A 16,570-nucleotide genomic window follows, 5' to 3' on the forward strand; every position below is an offset into this window, starting at 1 on the left:
TCTCTCGGGATTGTCGGCTGGCTGAAAAAAAACATCCGAAAATTTTTGGGAGAGAAATACGCCTCCCTCCCAGCGATGCCACATCTAAATCTTTTTTATCTGTATCAAATCTTGAAAATCTGTATTGAAATTTGTATCTGATATATGGTACTAATGCTGCATTACGATGACCTGTATGACGCATAGCGCAATAAAATGGATTGCGCTTATGATTCTTGCGGACTGCGGACTTTCAAATCACTGTTAATTCTGTCATTTTGCTACACGTTTACCTGAATATTGCTACAAAACCTCGACACGAATGCCATAAGGATGGTAAAATGTCGTTAATAAAACTTAAAAAAAAATGCTACAAAACGTGTCCACAGCCGCTGAAGTAAGGTATGTTATTTAACAATTAAAGCATTGAAAGTTACGTTTCGTGTATTGTAATGTTCGATCTTGGTATGTGATTCTCAAACACATAGGGTTCAATCTGTTTTCAAACCCTTGTTTGTCGATATACACTCTGTATTTTTTAAGTCCCGATCCCTAATCTGGAAGATTTTTCAAATTTGTGGCTGTGGCAATTGAAGATGGCTTGAACGCTGGATCATTAAGAAGATTATTATCGATTATCGATACTCAAAGTATAATCAAAATATCGTTAAAAAATTTGGATTTACTAAAATTCTGTATACAATTTGTATAAATTTTCAATTATCTGTATATATAGATTCTTGGTTTGAAAATTTGGAAATAAATCTGTATGATTACCGAAAAATCGATTTATGTGGTAACGCTGCTCCCTCCCACTTTTACCGCCGCGACGCTCGATCAGCTGACAGTTTTGTTTGTTGCTTTGAAATTTTCAAAAAATAATAGTACTGGGCGACATTAAAATTATAACAGTTTCAAAGAGATTTAAAATTTCAGTAAAAGGCATCTCATGGAGCGGACAAAAAATGCTAGGGCGGCTCCCGAAGGAGAAAGCGAGGGAATTGCAGCTGGAGACCAAAACCTGGCAGAAGCGCTCGGAAACGTGAAACTTCATGTCTGTTATATGTGAAAAACAATATGGTTTAAAAATGTTGATAAAATAAACAGTTGTAATAAAATTCCTTATTGTTTTATTTGATCCTAGTAAGCTACTTTTTATTATTTTTAATAGTAAAAAGATCTTTAGAAGATCAGCTGTAGCGTTAGCAAAACGTGCAAATGAAGATAAAATAACGATAACATCTATCTTTTAGCTACGATTCGAATAAAGAAAAAAGCAACAAAAATGAATGGTTACTCTACTTAACGACCCGTTCGCTGTATCGTAAAGTGCGTCCAAACGATTCCATGTCATGAAAAAAAGACTAGCTTAATCGTACATTAATAATCCAAAACTATAAAGCGAATCTTTCGTGTGTCTTGGGAAGAAGATAATTGAAATCGTTAATTTATAATACTGATTTATGCGGGTAATTTTCTCCATAATTATTATGGAATGACTTTTACAGCTTTCACATTAATTTTTGTTTTGTTTTGAAAGCCGAATTCATGTTGGTTCTACCATGGTTCCTGCTAATGGGGTATACACAAACTTGAACTGCAATTTTTGTTTTGAGCAGTGTTCGGCATCGCTAACTGAAAACTTAGCGGCGCTAATTAGATCGCTATCTTGGTCAAAGTTAGTGATCGCTAATTTAAACCGCTAAATGTTGCGTTAAAGTTATCGATCTATAATAATGCGCTAATCGCTAATCGATAGTAAAAAGTTTTGAAAAAGATAGGCAAAACACAAATTTTGCAGTCATCTTTAATTATAATATTGACTAGAAAAGTTGTTAAATGATATCAATAGGGGCAGTTTTCGAACTTATTTTGTAATATTTCTGATATGGACAGATGCGTCAGTCCACTTCTAGTTTTAGTTAGCGTATTTGGTGGAAAGTGAAAGGAAAAAAAAAATAATCAAATTTTCCAAAATACTCACTCATTTATTAATTTTTTTTTCATCGGTTAATACAAAGATTCCCTTTAGGTAGATGTTTTGTTTTGTCCGAAATACTTGTTCATCTTTTTTGACATTAATGCTCAAAAGATTGATGGATTTATTGACTTATTTTGTTCTGGAAATTTCTATTTTCACAACTGTGGAAACCACATAAATGCCAAATTGGTCCAGCCATTACTACATCGATGGGTAGGTACAGGGAAGGTCTGTTGCATCAGCGATGCACAATAACGACGGTGAGCGTAGGTGATAGACAGCATTAATATGAGCTACAGTGCATTGCATCATGCTATATTCGCATGACGTTCCTCTTGTTGGGCCTGGCCCACACATTCACCCTTCTTTCAGAAGAAAAAAATTAGGAAAAAAAATGTCATCAGCTGTTGTCTTTCTCAACTTCATCCTACTATGAATGAATTGTTTTTCTTGCTCAAAGTAAAATCTCATTCATAGACTATTAAATTGAAACACTGCATCATGATCCTTCATTCTTTTAATCTGCACTGCACTGCAGATCTCTCTCGTGCTCTCATTTACGTGAGCAGGTTGATTTTCCTTGAACTTATGGAACTCTTTTATTAAGCCAATGAAAACACATGATTTCCATTTCCAACTATGGCTCTTTCTGGAATTCAACAGCTATCCGCCACTGGTCCCAGACTCAGATTTGTTTTGCGCTGCGTACGGCCATTCCGCCTTTCAGAATTCTGGATTCACTCGTTTAATATACATTTCGACTTTAAAATAAATCCATTTCGCATCGAATTTATTTTCAGTATGCAGACTCTCAGGTAGAGAAATGGAATTTCCTATGGAGCAGCAAATCTGCTTCGCACGTTACGGTGCCCAGTTAGCTCGCATTCGGTTGCAACATTGTAACGCAGTATAGTTTAATTTTTTTCATGGATAAAACTCACGAGCCCTACAACAGGGTTCTCTTTAGATAACACCAACAAGTTTAGCTCGTATTAATGAGCAATTTGACTCGCTACTAGTCGCAGAACATGTATCTCAAATTGAAACGCAGTACCGTTTGCTCGCAAATGTAGCACTTTCAGCTCCCTTTACGGTACAGCACAATCAGCGCGTATCTAGACGTAGCTTCCAGTTCGCAATTTGGTGCAGCACATTCAGTTCGCATAAGGTTGCATATAAACGCAGACTCACAGCACACAATCATTCACATATTTACAAAGTTTGTTCGTAGGCGCAGCACATCCAGCTCGCATTTCAGAGCAGCCCCTCACATCACATCTACCTTAGCGCAGGTTTTCAGCTCGCAATCCAGCACCGCACAGATGGCTCGCGGGCGCAGCACACTCGGCTCGCAGTTCAGCGCAGCACACTCGGATCGCAATTCGGCGCAGCTTTCCAGCTCACAATTCAGCGCAGCACACTTGGCTCGCAATTCGGCGCAGCATTCAGCTCGCAATTTAGCGCAGCACAGATGGCTCGCAGGCGCAGCACGCTCGGCTCGCAATTCGGCGCAGCATTCAGCTCGCAATTCAGCGCAGCACACTCGGCTCGCAGATCAGCGCAGCAGACTTGGCTCGCAATTCGGCGCAGCTTTCCAGCTCGCAAATCGGCGGCAATGCCAACCCCCGATTCCACGTAGCATTGCTAGATCGCAATTCGATGCTCGCAAAATTCTCTTTTCAATATTTTCCAATATTTTATTATATGTCTGTTCAATCAACTCTAGTAGAAACGGGTCGAAACAAGTAGAAATGGATTGATAGTTGATCACCTGTCTCTTTCCAATTGACTTCGACCGACTTCTACCAAGTCGAAACTAATCCTGCTGCCGAGCTGGATTGGTTTCGACTAGTTTCAACTTGCTCCATTGAACAACGACCTGACTAGTTTCGACCAAAACATTGGCTCGTTGAACATCTATCAGTTAACAGAAACCAGTTGAAACCGATTTTTACTAACGATTGAACGAAGCTTATATTAATTCCCGATTTCAATTTTCTTTTTTCAAATCTCTGTTTGGCCAAAAATTGGATCCTGGAAGGATCGCCAATGTGGAAACCACATAAATGCCAAATTGGTCCAGCCATTACTACATCGATGGGTACCCGCATACTAAAAAACTATATTACAAATAGTCAATACGATACATCCACGGTTCCAGAAAAAGTTATTGTCTCCGTAAACGTAGCTATAATTTAAACTTTACTTCGACAACGATAAGAAAATAAAACGAACGTTCATGTGAATAGTGATGGTATCTGGAAAGGTGAATGAATTGTTTAACGATTTGCTTAAATTTGATCAATAATCGTTAAACTGTTTTCGAACCATAACGCTTAGCGTTCATGTCATGTGTCAAACTCACGTCAAAAATTACCGAAATGCGGGTCAGAGATGCCAGATGGTTTGAAAAAAGAAAACTCAGCCCGGATTCATGAAAATATCTTGAAATTTATTTATCGAATCAATTATTGATTTTTTCATACGTGGAAAAAATAAAAGCAGTTGCATTGTACAAAGAAAAAAGTTGCTCTGATTTAATCACCGTTCAGTAAGCAGTTATCAAATTTTGTTTCATCAGTTTTTAAAGTCTTTGAGAGAGTTTTGCGTTGGACAGATTAACAATAAGTTTTACTAAACTGCGCATGCCTCATCTTTTGAAAAAATAGTCGAGTCAAAAGGAATCATATTGGCAGCAAACATTCCAACTGCTGCACTTGTTACAAATTTTAGGCTAATACTTCTGTTAGAGCAAATTCACTGGTGTTGGGAAAAAGTTGTAGAAATTTTGACATTTTGAAAAGTTTACCATGCAAAAATATTTTCAAGATCTTTGGGCGTTGTATTTTTTAACAGCACTTTCTTTTTCAGCCGTATGTGATAGAAATATTGCTATTTTTGCATCACAGCATGCGAAACTACAACACGTGTTGTTAAAAAACTTGAAGGCCACAGATTTTGAAAATGTTTTGCATGGCAAAATTTTCAAAATGTGCTAAAAGTGACAAAATTTCTACCACTTTTTCCCAACACCAGTGAACTTTCTCTTAGGATTAGAGCTTGTAGTTTTTTTGTTTTTGTTACTGTTTTCACCAGCAATCGTTTTTTAAAGATGTTTGTGAGAATTACGGTTATTTTTTAATGTAGGCTAGCAAGCATGCAAACAGGCGATAAAATCATCGATTTTGCGTAAATGTTTTTGTTTATGAATGAATGAATTTATTATAATATATACGCAACATTTAATTAATTTGATTTATTAAATTAAACGTTGAAAATTTTCTAAATTTTTTAAGTTCAGTGCACCTGGCATCCCTGGTCGTTTTGACCGTTGTTTGTTGCTTGCCGGAAATTTGCAAAGTTCGCCGCGTCTTTTTACGTTCTCCGGGGTAAAAGATGTTTTTCTTCGAATTTATTCGCCGGATTCTGTTACGGAACCCCAGTGGTATGGCTATAAGAGACGCCGTTCCGGATCGAGCGGGGCTGATTCAATTGCTGCTACCGCACCGGGTGTTGAAATTTCTACCCCATTGGATCCCTTGGATCCGGACATTGTGTTTTCCAGGTAGGTGAAAATTTGTGTTTTATTCCACTTGATGCTTCATTGGAGTAGTTTTTTAAATGAATTCAAGTAGGAACTGATAAGTTATCATTTAACTTTATTTCTATTTCAGCGCCTGAAGTTCACATAAAAAAAATGTCGAATCCAGTTCATATTGCGAATAGGTGCAGGATGTCCGCTAAGAAGTACGGCAGCCATTGGTGTTAACAGAACCCCGGTATAATTAGGTGGTTTTCTGGTTACGATAAAACGTCCGTCAGCTCGATCGCTCGCCTGGGATTTCTGCAGAGCAGAGATAGCGGTCTGAATTAAAAAAAAAACGATTATGTGTAAAATCAATTAGTATAGAAAAGCAATAAAATTAAATTCTCGATGACATAAAGACATGAACCAGAGTATTGATAAGCCTCATGATGACTGTATGTGGTAGTGTTTTATGAATTACTTCCATAAAGGTCCCCTAACAGTAATGAATAGTTTGAGTTCCGTAACAAGCCTTAAACACCATCAAATATACAGTAATCCTAGTACAAACGGTTCGTATAATCTTCATTTCGATTACTAGAACAGTTTTCAAAACGTCCGATGAACGGTTTGATAAATCGTCGAAAAATATATGCACATATTTATTCCAGAAACAGTTCAACAACCTGAAAACGTTGTTCATAAGCGTTTTATAAACCTTACCCTAACTGTTCCTAGAAGAGTGTCTCCATATAGAGGTTTTAATAGTTTTAAACAGTAACATAACTTAACGCCATATTCAACAGACCGTCGTTTTGGAATTCAAGATAAGTGCAATGTTTTTTATGGTTTCAGATATCATTTTCTAAACGTTTTTTTACGCTGTTTCTAATCGTTTTATAACTACTCCAGGAACAGTTATGTTACAATATTTTCGTATTCGGGTAGGTACAGGGAAGGTCTGTTGCATCAGCGATGCACAATAACGACGGTGAGCGTAGGTGATAGACAGCATTAATATGAGCTACAGTGCATTGCATCATGCTATATTCGCATGACGTTCCTCTTGTTGGGCCTGGCCCACACAACAACTTTTTCATCTCTTTTATATTCAAAGAAGGCTTATGCTTAAGACATAAATTCAAGTGAAGACAATTCAAAAAGACGCTTATTCCTATGATTCCAGTCATAATCGAGATCGAATAGCTTCTGAAATCAAACTTTAACGAAAATTTAAATACCTGACCGGATTCAAAATTTTAAATCTGAATGATGCCAAATTTATAATCTATAAGTCTATGGCCAAATCAACACTTCAAAGAGGTAGCGTTCTTCAGTTAGCGGAACTAAAAATTAGCGGAACTTTCTTATCCGCTAGCTGAAGAAAAATATAGCGAGAAAATTAATTCGCTAACCGAAAGTTAGCGGACTAATTAGCGATTAGCGGATTAGCGTTTTTGTGCCGGACACTGGTTTTGAGACCTACTTTGATATCTATTGTTGGAAATGTGAAACGATCTCAGTGTTTTCCGAATGAAATGGAAGCCATTGAGACTGTCTCGAGACCAACTGCCTCCTGGTGTGGACTAGCCTTAACGGTGAATTATACTCATAAGAAGATTTTTGAGACTCATTTCCTTATACAAAATAATTTTTAAAATAATGAAATTTATTATTAATCAAATATTTCTACTGAAAGCTGAAAGTGGCAACAAATTTGTTTTGGGCGCTCATTTAGTAGAAGAAAGCGATGAAACGCTTTTCCTACACAGTAAATGAAAATTACCGAGTTCGGTAATTTTTTTTACCGAAATCCTAACATGTGTAACTCGTTAAACTGTTCGGTAATTTTTTTCATGGCAGAGAAATGACAGCTGTCAAATATTGCAGACTTTTATCTGTAAAAATTACCGAAACTCGGCTGATCATGTCAACATGACAGCTCATTTTATTACCGAACAACCGGTATTGTTGAACCGAAATGTCTTTACCTATTACCGAACGGCCGGTTATTTTTAACCGAGAAACTAAAAAGCGCGGTTATATAAACCGAACAACTGGTAGACTAGACCGAAAAACGTGTAATGAATACCGAAACACCTAAAACTTTTACCGAAATACCTACAATTTTACCGAAATAACTGTAATTATTATTTAAATACCAATAATTTTTACCGAAAAAACTGTAAAAGTTCGGCAATATTTACCGAACAATCGGTAGAGTTTACCGAAATTTCTGTAATTATTACGCAAATACCGGTAAGTTTTACCAGGCAAATTAAAAATGTTCGGTAATATTTACCGAAAAACTGGTGATTTTCACAGAAAAACTCTATTTTTTACCGAAAATTCGGTTATTTTTACCGGAAATTTGAAATTTTTTACTGAAATATCTGTAATTACTGAAACGCCGATAATATTTACCGCAAAACTGTTAAATTTTCGGTAATTTTCCCGAAAATCGTAAAAGGTTCGATAGTTTCGGCGTCCCGTCATATTTCGCTTGATGATTCGAGTCTCGAATCATCTCGTGTAATATGCCGTGCATCATAAGCTGAAACTACCGACGTTTTACGGTTTGCGTTAAAAATTACCAACAAAATTTACAGTTTTTGATGAATTGATTGAATAGCAGAGGCTCAATCTACAAATAAAAATGAGGAGCTGGATCAAATTGTTTCCACTTTATTTTCTGCATTATTGCAACATGGTACCGTATAGTGGCTTTCCCAGGATCCATGGATAGAGTTAATGTCGGCCATATCTCTGCTTCTTGTGTTGTGGGCAATGTGCCATCTGCCATCAGCCCCATAGCGCTGTCCCCAAAGGTGACTGGAGGAAGGTTGTCACAGGCACGGGAAGATCTGGAAGTAAAATTAATTTTCATCTAAAGTGGGAAAAAAATTCATCCGGTGTACCTTTACTGGAGCAGCGATCAATTCAACAGTCCATTCCAAGCACCGGTGCTAGTGGTGTCTCAACTCCGATCGTCTATAATGCACATAATGCACATGCATGGAGGCAAACGAAGCAAAAAAAATACTGCTGCTTCATTGCTCAAAACACGCGAAACCGAAAATGCCGAGCAATGGCGACGACTGGCTGGTTTAAAGATAGCCATCACACTCGAGCACACGAAAGAAGTCGAAACGATTACTTTCGGTTGCAAGAGTGAGAAGGAAGACCCGGAATGCCAAAACCGCCAAAAATGACAATCGAATTTCGACGTTCGCCTTGACAGCTACACTTTTGCAGTTTAATTTCGGTAATTTTTTACCAAAAATCAATGACATCGAGATTTGTTTACATTAAATAAACGAATTTCGTTAAGTCAAGAACCGATTTACCGAACTCGGTAAAAACAACACGTCAGATTGATAAATTACCGAAAATTTTCTAATTACAGAACTAGTTCTGTAAAATAAAATACCGAACTCGGTAATTTTGATTTACTGTGTAGGTTGCATAATTTTTCAGCCATTACTCGTAACCGAATTATCTTAAGCAAAATTCAAAATGGATTACGTGGGAAGCAACTTAAGCTTTCTCGAGATAAATGAACAAAAATTTCTGGCTCCATGGACATATTTATTTTATTGAAATCATTGAATATAGAGAATTATTAATCTGACTTCTTATTTGAAGTAGAGTTTTGATCTAATTGCTTCTATTTTAAACCTAAATGCAATCAATTGTAAGGATTTCAATTCAAACTAGTAATATTTATTCACCTTTTGAAAATATTTATAAGGTAATTAAGTATGTCCAGGTGGACATATCTCAAACTCCTACTCCCTCTCCATGGACAAGCGTCAACATTTTCAAAAACAAGACGTACTACAATCATTTTTTTGAATTCTAAGACTAAGCTAACCCTTTTTTAACTTTAAATAGTCTCAGCGTTTTCCATTTTTTCGGAAGAAATTGAGACTGTAAAAAGTTTTCAACAACAGCATGATAAACAACTGTTATACGCCGGAACTGGAAACGGAGAAATAGGGGGAAAAGAAAGAAAACAGTTTTAACAAGTAATCGGATGAAGATATTCTTTGAACGCCCGAATAGACTTACACCGTGAAAAAATCATGAAGTTACCGCGGTTGGCTTTAATTAAATCGATTACGATTGTAAACTGATCAAACTTTTGGATAATTTTCTCACTGCGTTGAGTCACAAAAAATGTCGCCCAGCATTAAATTTCACAGCACAACAAACCGCAGCGAAGGCTGTCAGTTGAAGAAACGCGGCCGCATAGGCGCTTAACTGCCAGCATCAGTCTGCGAAAAAGTCCTGCTGCTTTTGTAATTTCCGCGCTCGTGCTAGAATCTAAAAAAAGTTCTAATTAATCAGTACTTCGATAGTTTTTGATAGCAGATTACTTTCATAAGTGTACAACAAACGTTCAGCATAATGGATAACTTCGTACCGGTGCAGTATCGCGAGGTCCCGATGCGTCAGCTCTCCTCGAATGTTAGCAACTGGAGGGAAATCAGCGTCAGTACCGGTATGTGTTTTTTTTTGAGGATTTTTTTGTCTTCATACTGAATTTGTTGATTGAATTTATTTAAGGTGGTATTCATAACATGCTGCAGGATGTAAAAACATCCGAGCAATGTGGAGGTTACAGTTTCGCCGAAAGGGAGGACTTTCGGTCCAACCGATTCATCTACTGGTAAGTAGGTTTTAAATTTTTAGGGACTATTAGCTGAAGTCTTTTTTCACAGGAGAACTTGTCGGGATTCGTTGTTCCTGAGTGAGGTCAGCATGAATTTGAATCTGGCCAAGAACCATCTAAAGATCAACTTTGATGAAAGTCCCATTTTGGCGGTGGAAATAAGCGGGAATCAGATGCAGGTCTTCCTGCTGATAATAACGGTGACCAGCATTCATCGGATTGTGTTGCGTCACCCCAAGGCGAACAGTTCCAACCCGGATGGGTCGCAAGAGTCGGTGCTTGCCGGGATCAGCAAGGAACAGATTTGCGATCCTTCAGCGTTTTATGTTATTAGTAACGACATCGGCCAGTGTTTACCATCCCATGCCGCTGCCTATCGGGCGGAATATGAGAACGGCGCCGAGAGTGATTGCTTCTTCGCGGTGGCAACCGTGTCAGCGCTTTATTTATTCCAGATGGGGCACCTTCATGGGGGTGTTAAGATCACTGAGCTGAAGCATAATCAGCTGATTTCGAGATTCTTCTCAAATATAACTGATGCATGGAGGTGAGTCTGAACCGTTTTAACCTTGATGGGAAAGATGTAGCCATCCTGATGAAGCTTATCTAGCAGAGATAAATTTCTTATACCTATTACGGCAATACATTATCATTTAATATTTTTTCAAACAGAAAAAAGAATGGTAACGCACCCGATCAGATCGTATCGCTGCAGTTCGGTGAACTTGAGAGGCAATCCGTACTGTACGCCTTCTACAGAAACAACGTCAGCCGGGTGTGGTCCATCGCCAATGGTGCCTGCATCGGAGCGGAATGTTTCGTCAAAAATGGCCGATTGGAGGGATGTAAGTTGTTCAAACTTTATCTCATATTGTTAGAATTCTGTTAAAGTAAATTTTCCCTTTAGCGCAAACGATAATGGTTCGCAAATCGGCCAACCTCATAAGCGTCTTCTTGTCCTACTCGGACTGTTCTGAGTTTATAATCCTGCGACCAGCTACAGATGATTCCGGCAACCCGGTTCTGGTAAAAGAATCATCCATTCTAGCTCCAAATTACGATCTTATCGACTACAAGCTGTCCGATCGTGGCATTTGGGCGCTCTGGTGCAACGCCGAAGGCGAGATGCAAGTGCTAACCTACTCGATTTGCAACGAATCGAACAACTTTTGGCTTCCGATCCCATTGGAAGCCATCGATGACAAATACACGGCAAAGCTGGAAAAAGGAACCGATCTTAAGCACGTCTATTGTAATAGAATTTTCCACTCAGGAAAGTTTCACAACAACGTGATCGCCAAAACTTTGTCGGTATGTTTAAAACCCATATTTAATTTTTTTTTTAGAATTTTTAATCAATCGTCTTTTTGGAAATTTAGATGTTCAATCGATGTTTCAACTACACCGGAAGCAACATCTCAACGGCCGCCCTGAAGCGTCACGTGTGCAGCTACATCGACGGGGAGCTGCAGAACGAACGGAAGATGCAAAACATCACCGACGAGGAGTTTATCGAGCTGTCCTCGAACCTGTGGGAAAAGTTTTACATGTGCTGTTCCCAGTACAACTTTGAGGCCTGTCAACCGATCGGCGTGCTGATCCTGGAACAGATGGACGTCTATTGCTTGATAAGGAAGCAGTTGATTTCGTTTTTCCGCCCGTGCGATGAGCTGGAGGTGGCTTTCCTGTCGGAAAATTATCCCGGCAACGTTATTACTGACGGAGCCGGAGGTAAATCGGTTCACCAGGATGTTGCGGTGCTGATTCGGGTGCTAAAGCAGATCGATAAATTTGTGCCGGACGATGAGAAGATCGAAATCGAATCGTGTCTGTTTCAGCTTCGGTCTACAAAGGATATGATGGATTCGATTGCTTCCTCGCAGTGTTTCAGTAACCAGGTTTGTTTTGGCGGAACGCAATCAACTTGCCTTGATCACTGATGAACTTTTTTTTTCAGTGTAACTTGACCTCGGTTATACAGTCAATCGAGGATCTTCCCAAGGCCATGGCTGTTGTTTTGCAAAAGCTCAAATTGGATTACGAAGTTTCGGACGATATAAGTAGTAAGTATTTGATTTCACAAGCTTTTGAACGGTTCTAGGCCATAGCTAAGTCGTTAGAATATTATGAGTCTTCTTGGTCGATGGTCACACGCTTTATTCCAAGTGTAAACTATCAACATGCACGTTGGAGCGGAATAGTTTTTTACTAATCCACGGACTTCCTGTGTCCACTAGAGACCACTGAAGATTAAAAAGGTTTTAAAAACGCGTATCTTCTATTTTTGAGCAACTTAGAAACATTTGTTTCGTTTGCACGAGATTTTTTGGCTGCTGTTTAGATAATTCCGTATGCCCTCTAACAATAATCTTCATGTGTGGTCACGATAACGGCTTAATGTTTGGCTATCTGGAGTTATGTCAATAGGTCTTCTATTTTCGGTTTTGTAGATTCCAATAGATCGAAGCAAATACGTAGGGGCCGATCCCAATTTTGTGGTTCAGGAAAGCTCTTCAGGAAATGGAACACGAATCACCTATCCTTTTTTTATATCTCTGTACGAACTGAAGCCTGATCCCAATCGGCCTTGCTTTCTCTCTTTTTTTTTTGTTTTGACGTCTGTTTTCTTGGTTGCGGTTATTCTAGACGCGACATTTTAAAATGAAGAGCAGCATGGCAATCGGGCGAGGGTATGTTACGGTGTAGATTGTAACACTTTTGTTCACATTGCGCTCTGCAAGAAATCAGCGAAGTGCTTTTAAAAAGGATTATTTATTAACAAATATTCCTTTCTTTACAGTCTATTCCAGCTCCAAGAACGTCCCGTTCGCTGGGCTGCTCGGGGTCCAGCTGCTCACCGAAAGCGTCCGGCAGATGATACAGCTGCGCTACATGGTGGTGCGCAATCTGATTGTGCTGCAGCATCTGCTGCTCAGCAATTTCGCCCTCAACTGCAACTCGATGGAAATCATCCGCTCCAAGTGTATCCCGGATAGCGAGGTGTTTCTGCAGTCGTACTACGTGATGAACTGGATCGCTGAATCGACTGTCGACTATGCGGTCGTTAGAAGGTTTGTTGAGAGAAAAAAATCCGTTGAAAGGTTTCCTGAATTAAATTTGGGTTTTTTTTTCAGTAAATCTTTGGAGCGAGACGCTTCTTTGGTGATTGGCCACGAAGAAGCCTACGCATTTGAGTACATTTCTCTGTTGCATTTGTTCGTGTCAACTCGGGGTCTGAAAACTTACATGACAACGGAGGAAGGACAACGTATATCCGGAAGCACCGAATGGTTTTCCATGCTGCTGGAAATATCCCATGGTTTATTGCGACTGATGTGAGTTAAATGTTCTAGTATTTTAGCATTACGTTATTTTGAACTATGATCGTATTTTGTATCTGTAGATGGCCAGTGGCAGGAGATTTCACGTTCGGTCAGTGGCTGATGCAAGGAGAAATGCACATTTTCATTGAGCAGTACGTTCGTTTACTGAACTCCTGGTGTGAGTGGAACAACTGCTCACGTAAGTTACTCATTGACTAGATAATTTCCATCGAAACTAGTAAAGATTTTTTTCTTCTAAAAGGTAACTTCATCCTTGCAAAATCCTACCTCATGAACGGCGAGAATGCGAAAGCTTTGGACCTGTTTCCCCAATCGGCTAAGGGCATCCTAAAGGAACCGTATTTAATCAACTTCACTAAACCATCGGACGGAACTTCGGTGCCACCGGATGAGCTGCTCAGTATTTTTTATATGAAAGTTATCCGGTTGTTCGAACATTACGAAGCCTACGATTGCATAAACGTGCTGGCTCAGATTGCTATTGGAACTTCGATACACAGCAAGCAACAGGCTATGTTTCAAAGTATCGATTTCAGTGCCCACATGGAGCTGGGGCACTATGAGGAAGCGTACCATTCGTTGGTGTACAACTGTGAGCAAACTCGGAAGAAGGACTGCCTGAGGCAGCTGGTGTGGCGTTTGTTCCAGGCAAAAAAGTTCAACATACTAATCGAGCTGCCCTACTATGGGCTGGAAACTGATTTCCAGAACATCATGGAAATGCACGCCCGATCCGTTGAAATATCCGAAAACAGCCACTACGACTTTCTGTATTCGTTCTACATTCTCAAAGGAAATATGCGAAAGGGTGAGTTTCTCTAGTTTGTAATTATTGTCAAAGAACACTAAAAAATGTAAGATCATTTTACTGATGGAGCTTTTCTCATCAATTCCAGCTGCTCTCATTGCCTACGAAAAAGCCATGCGTTGTCAGCTGGAGTGCAATTCGCTCGCATTTTTGAAGATGCGTTGCGAAGCACTGCTCAAGTGCATCAATGCGCTCAATCTAGTGGCACCGGATTACGCCTGGATTGCGAAGCCATCGGTGTCCAAAGATGGCGGTGCTGCCAGGCTTGAAGAATCGGACACCAAAATCGTAGTTGTTGATCTGGTAGATGTTCGGAAGGAGTTGATGGTAACCCAGGCGGTGTTGGAAATTTCCAAACAGCTGGACGACTATAAATCTGTGCTAGATGTCGACACCAACGAGCTGCTGGTGATTTTGGCTAACGCTAAACTGTATACCACGGCCTTCAAGCTGGCCAACATGTTGGGCAAAAGCCTCACTATGATCTATGAAAGCCTGGCGGCGTCCTGCGTTATGTGCGCCCTACAGGAAACTGCGGACAATTGGGATTGGCTGCATAAAAACGCACTGGAAGGTGATTAAAAACATTGTTTTTTTTTCTAATAACTTTTCTTAATAACACCCAAATTTCAGAATCTGTTCTAAGCTCAGACAGCACCGACACGGCTTGGAACTTTTTGAAGTTTAGTCTCGAGAATGAAACGAAGGACGTCGAAGCCTGTTATCTCGCCGTGATGAATCAAATCATTTCCAAAAATGCTTTTCCACCTCAATGGTTGACGGACTATTGTATGGTGAGTTACCTTCTAGAAAGTAATTCCTTTCAACCCAATTCATTTTTTTTAATCTACAGAACAAGACGCCCACCAAACTGTTACAGCTTTACGTAAACTTTGGCCGCCTAGAGGAAGCCTTTGAAATTGCTGTCAAACTGATCCAGGCGCAGCTGATCAGCAGAAGCTCGATCACGACGTTACACTTCAACCGATTCTTGCTCCCGATTACGCTCATCGATCGGTTGCAGTTTGAGCTGAGCAAAGATGCTAAATTCAAGCAGGTAAGTTCGTTTTTCTTTACCTAGGGGATATTTTTAATGGTCTTACGTTATTTCATCGTCTATTTCTAGCAAACAAATTTACTGAACCAGCTTATCGACTGCATTGCTAAATAAATCTCTTAGGAGGTTTCTTTCGCGTCCATTTGCCAATAAAACTTTTATGTTTAAAAAATTGACATATCGAGAGAAATAATTCGAAAGAAATTTACCATTTTGTTTTATTAGATCTGTCTTTACCTGGTCAATATAATTCTTGATTTTAACCTTTAAATGAACTTCAAATGTTATCACATTCAAAAGAATCTTTCATATATTTTTTTTCAATTTGTGTAAATCAGCCTGTGGTATGCTGAACAATTTAAAAAAAATATACCAAATCACTCAATGATCGATTAGGTTCAGTGCATTTTTCATCATTGGTAGATTAACAGTCTAAGTTCAAGAATGTTAAGGTGTATTTACCGTTGTCTCGTACGTGCTTCTAAGTTTCTTGAACTGACTTTTTGTCATAGGTAGTATTGCAAAAACAATTTTTAGACCAGCGGCCCCTGTCCATGGATTAATTTGCGGTGTCGTCGAAACCGTCAGTTTGGTACCGGATTCAAAGTTCTTTGTTTTGAATAATTTGAATTTGATTTTATTCTCTAGTCATCCGGTGATGAGAATCGAAAATCTGCAAGAACAACATAGTATGTTAAGAAATATTCGAAGACGGTACATGCTCTACATAATTAATGTTTAAGTGGTTTAAGTCTACTTACCTTCCAACAGCGCCATCAAAATGCTCTAAAGTTATGTATAAGCACATTAAACTGGGAATTGGGCACATTAAAATGGCAATCAAAAACATGAAATCCAACAAAGCACCTGGGATCGATTGCATCCCTGCTGAAATGCTGAAAGCCGACCCTGCCCTATCAGCACAAATGTTGCACCGTCTTTTCGCTGACATCTGGGATACTGCAACATTCCCGGCCGACTGGATGCAGCTTATCCTCGTAAAGGTCCCGAAGAAAGGAGACCTGACAGAGTGCGGTAACTGGCGAGGCATAACGTTGATCTGTACAACCCTCAAAGTACTCTGCAAAGTGATTCTGAACAGGATCCAGGAGAAAATCGACGCTACACTCCGACGGCAACAAGCTGGATTCCGATCCGGACGATCATGTGTGGACCACATCACAACGCTACGAATCATAC

General features: G+C 39.3%; 1 protein-coding gene across 1 annotated transcript; it reads left to right on the forward strand.

Annotated features, from left to right (window-relative positions):
* Positions 1-9,747: 9,747 nt before the first annotated feature.
* LOC129752023 (nuclear pore complex protein Nup160 homolog) lies at positions 9,748-15,546 on the forward strand. Its single transcript, XM_055747813.1, has 15 exons — positions 9,748-9,990; positions 10,056-10,158; positions 10,211-10,708; positions 10,834-11,006; positions 11,069-11,472; positions 11,541-12,059; positions 12,119-12,224; positions 12,962-13,232; positions 13,296-13,496; positions 13,565-13,683; positions 13,747-14,313; positions 14,402-14,887; positions 14,947-15,107; positions 15,167-15,370; positions 15,440-15,546. The coding sequence occupies exons 1-15, from the start codon at positions 9,897-9,899 to the stop codon at positions 15,482-15,484; spliced, it is 3,951 nt and encodes a 1,316-aa protein (XP_055603788.1). The 5' UTR covers positions 9,748-9,896; the 3' UTR covers positions 15,485-15,546.
* Positions 15,547-16,570: the final 1,024 nt, after the last annotated feature.

This window comes from Uranotaenia lowii, chromosome 3 (assembly GCF_029784155.1).
Source record: "Uranotaenia lowii strain MFRU-FL chromosome 3, ASM2978415v1, whole genome shotgun sequence".
In the NCBI taxonomy this organism is placed as follows: Eukaryota; Metazoa; Arthropoda; class Insecta; order Diptera; family Culicidae; genus Uranotaenia; species Uranotaenia lowii.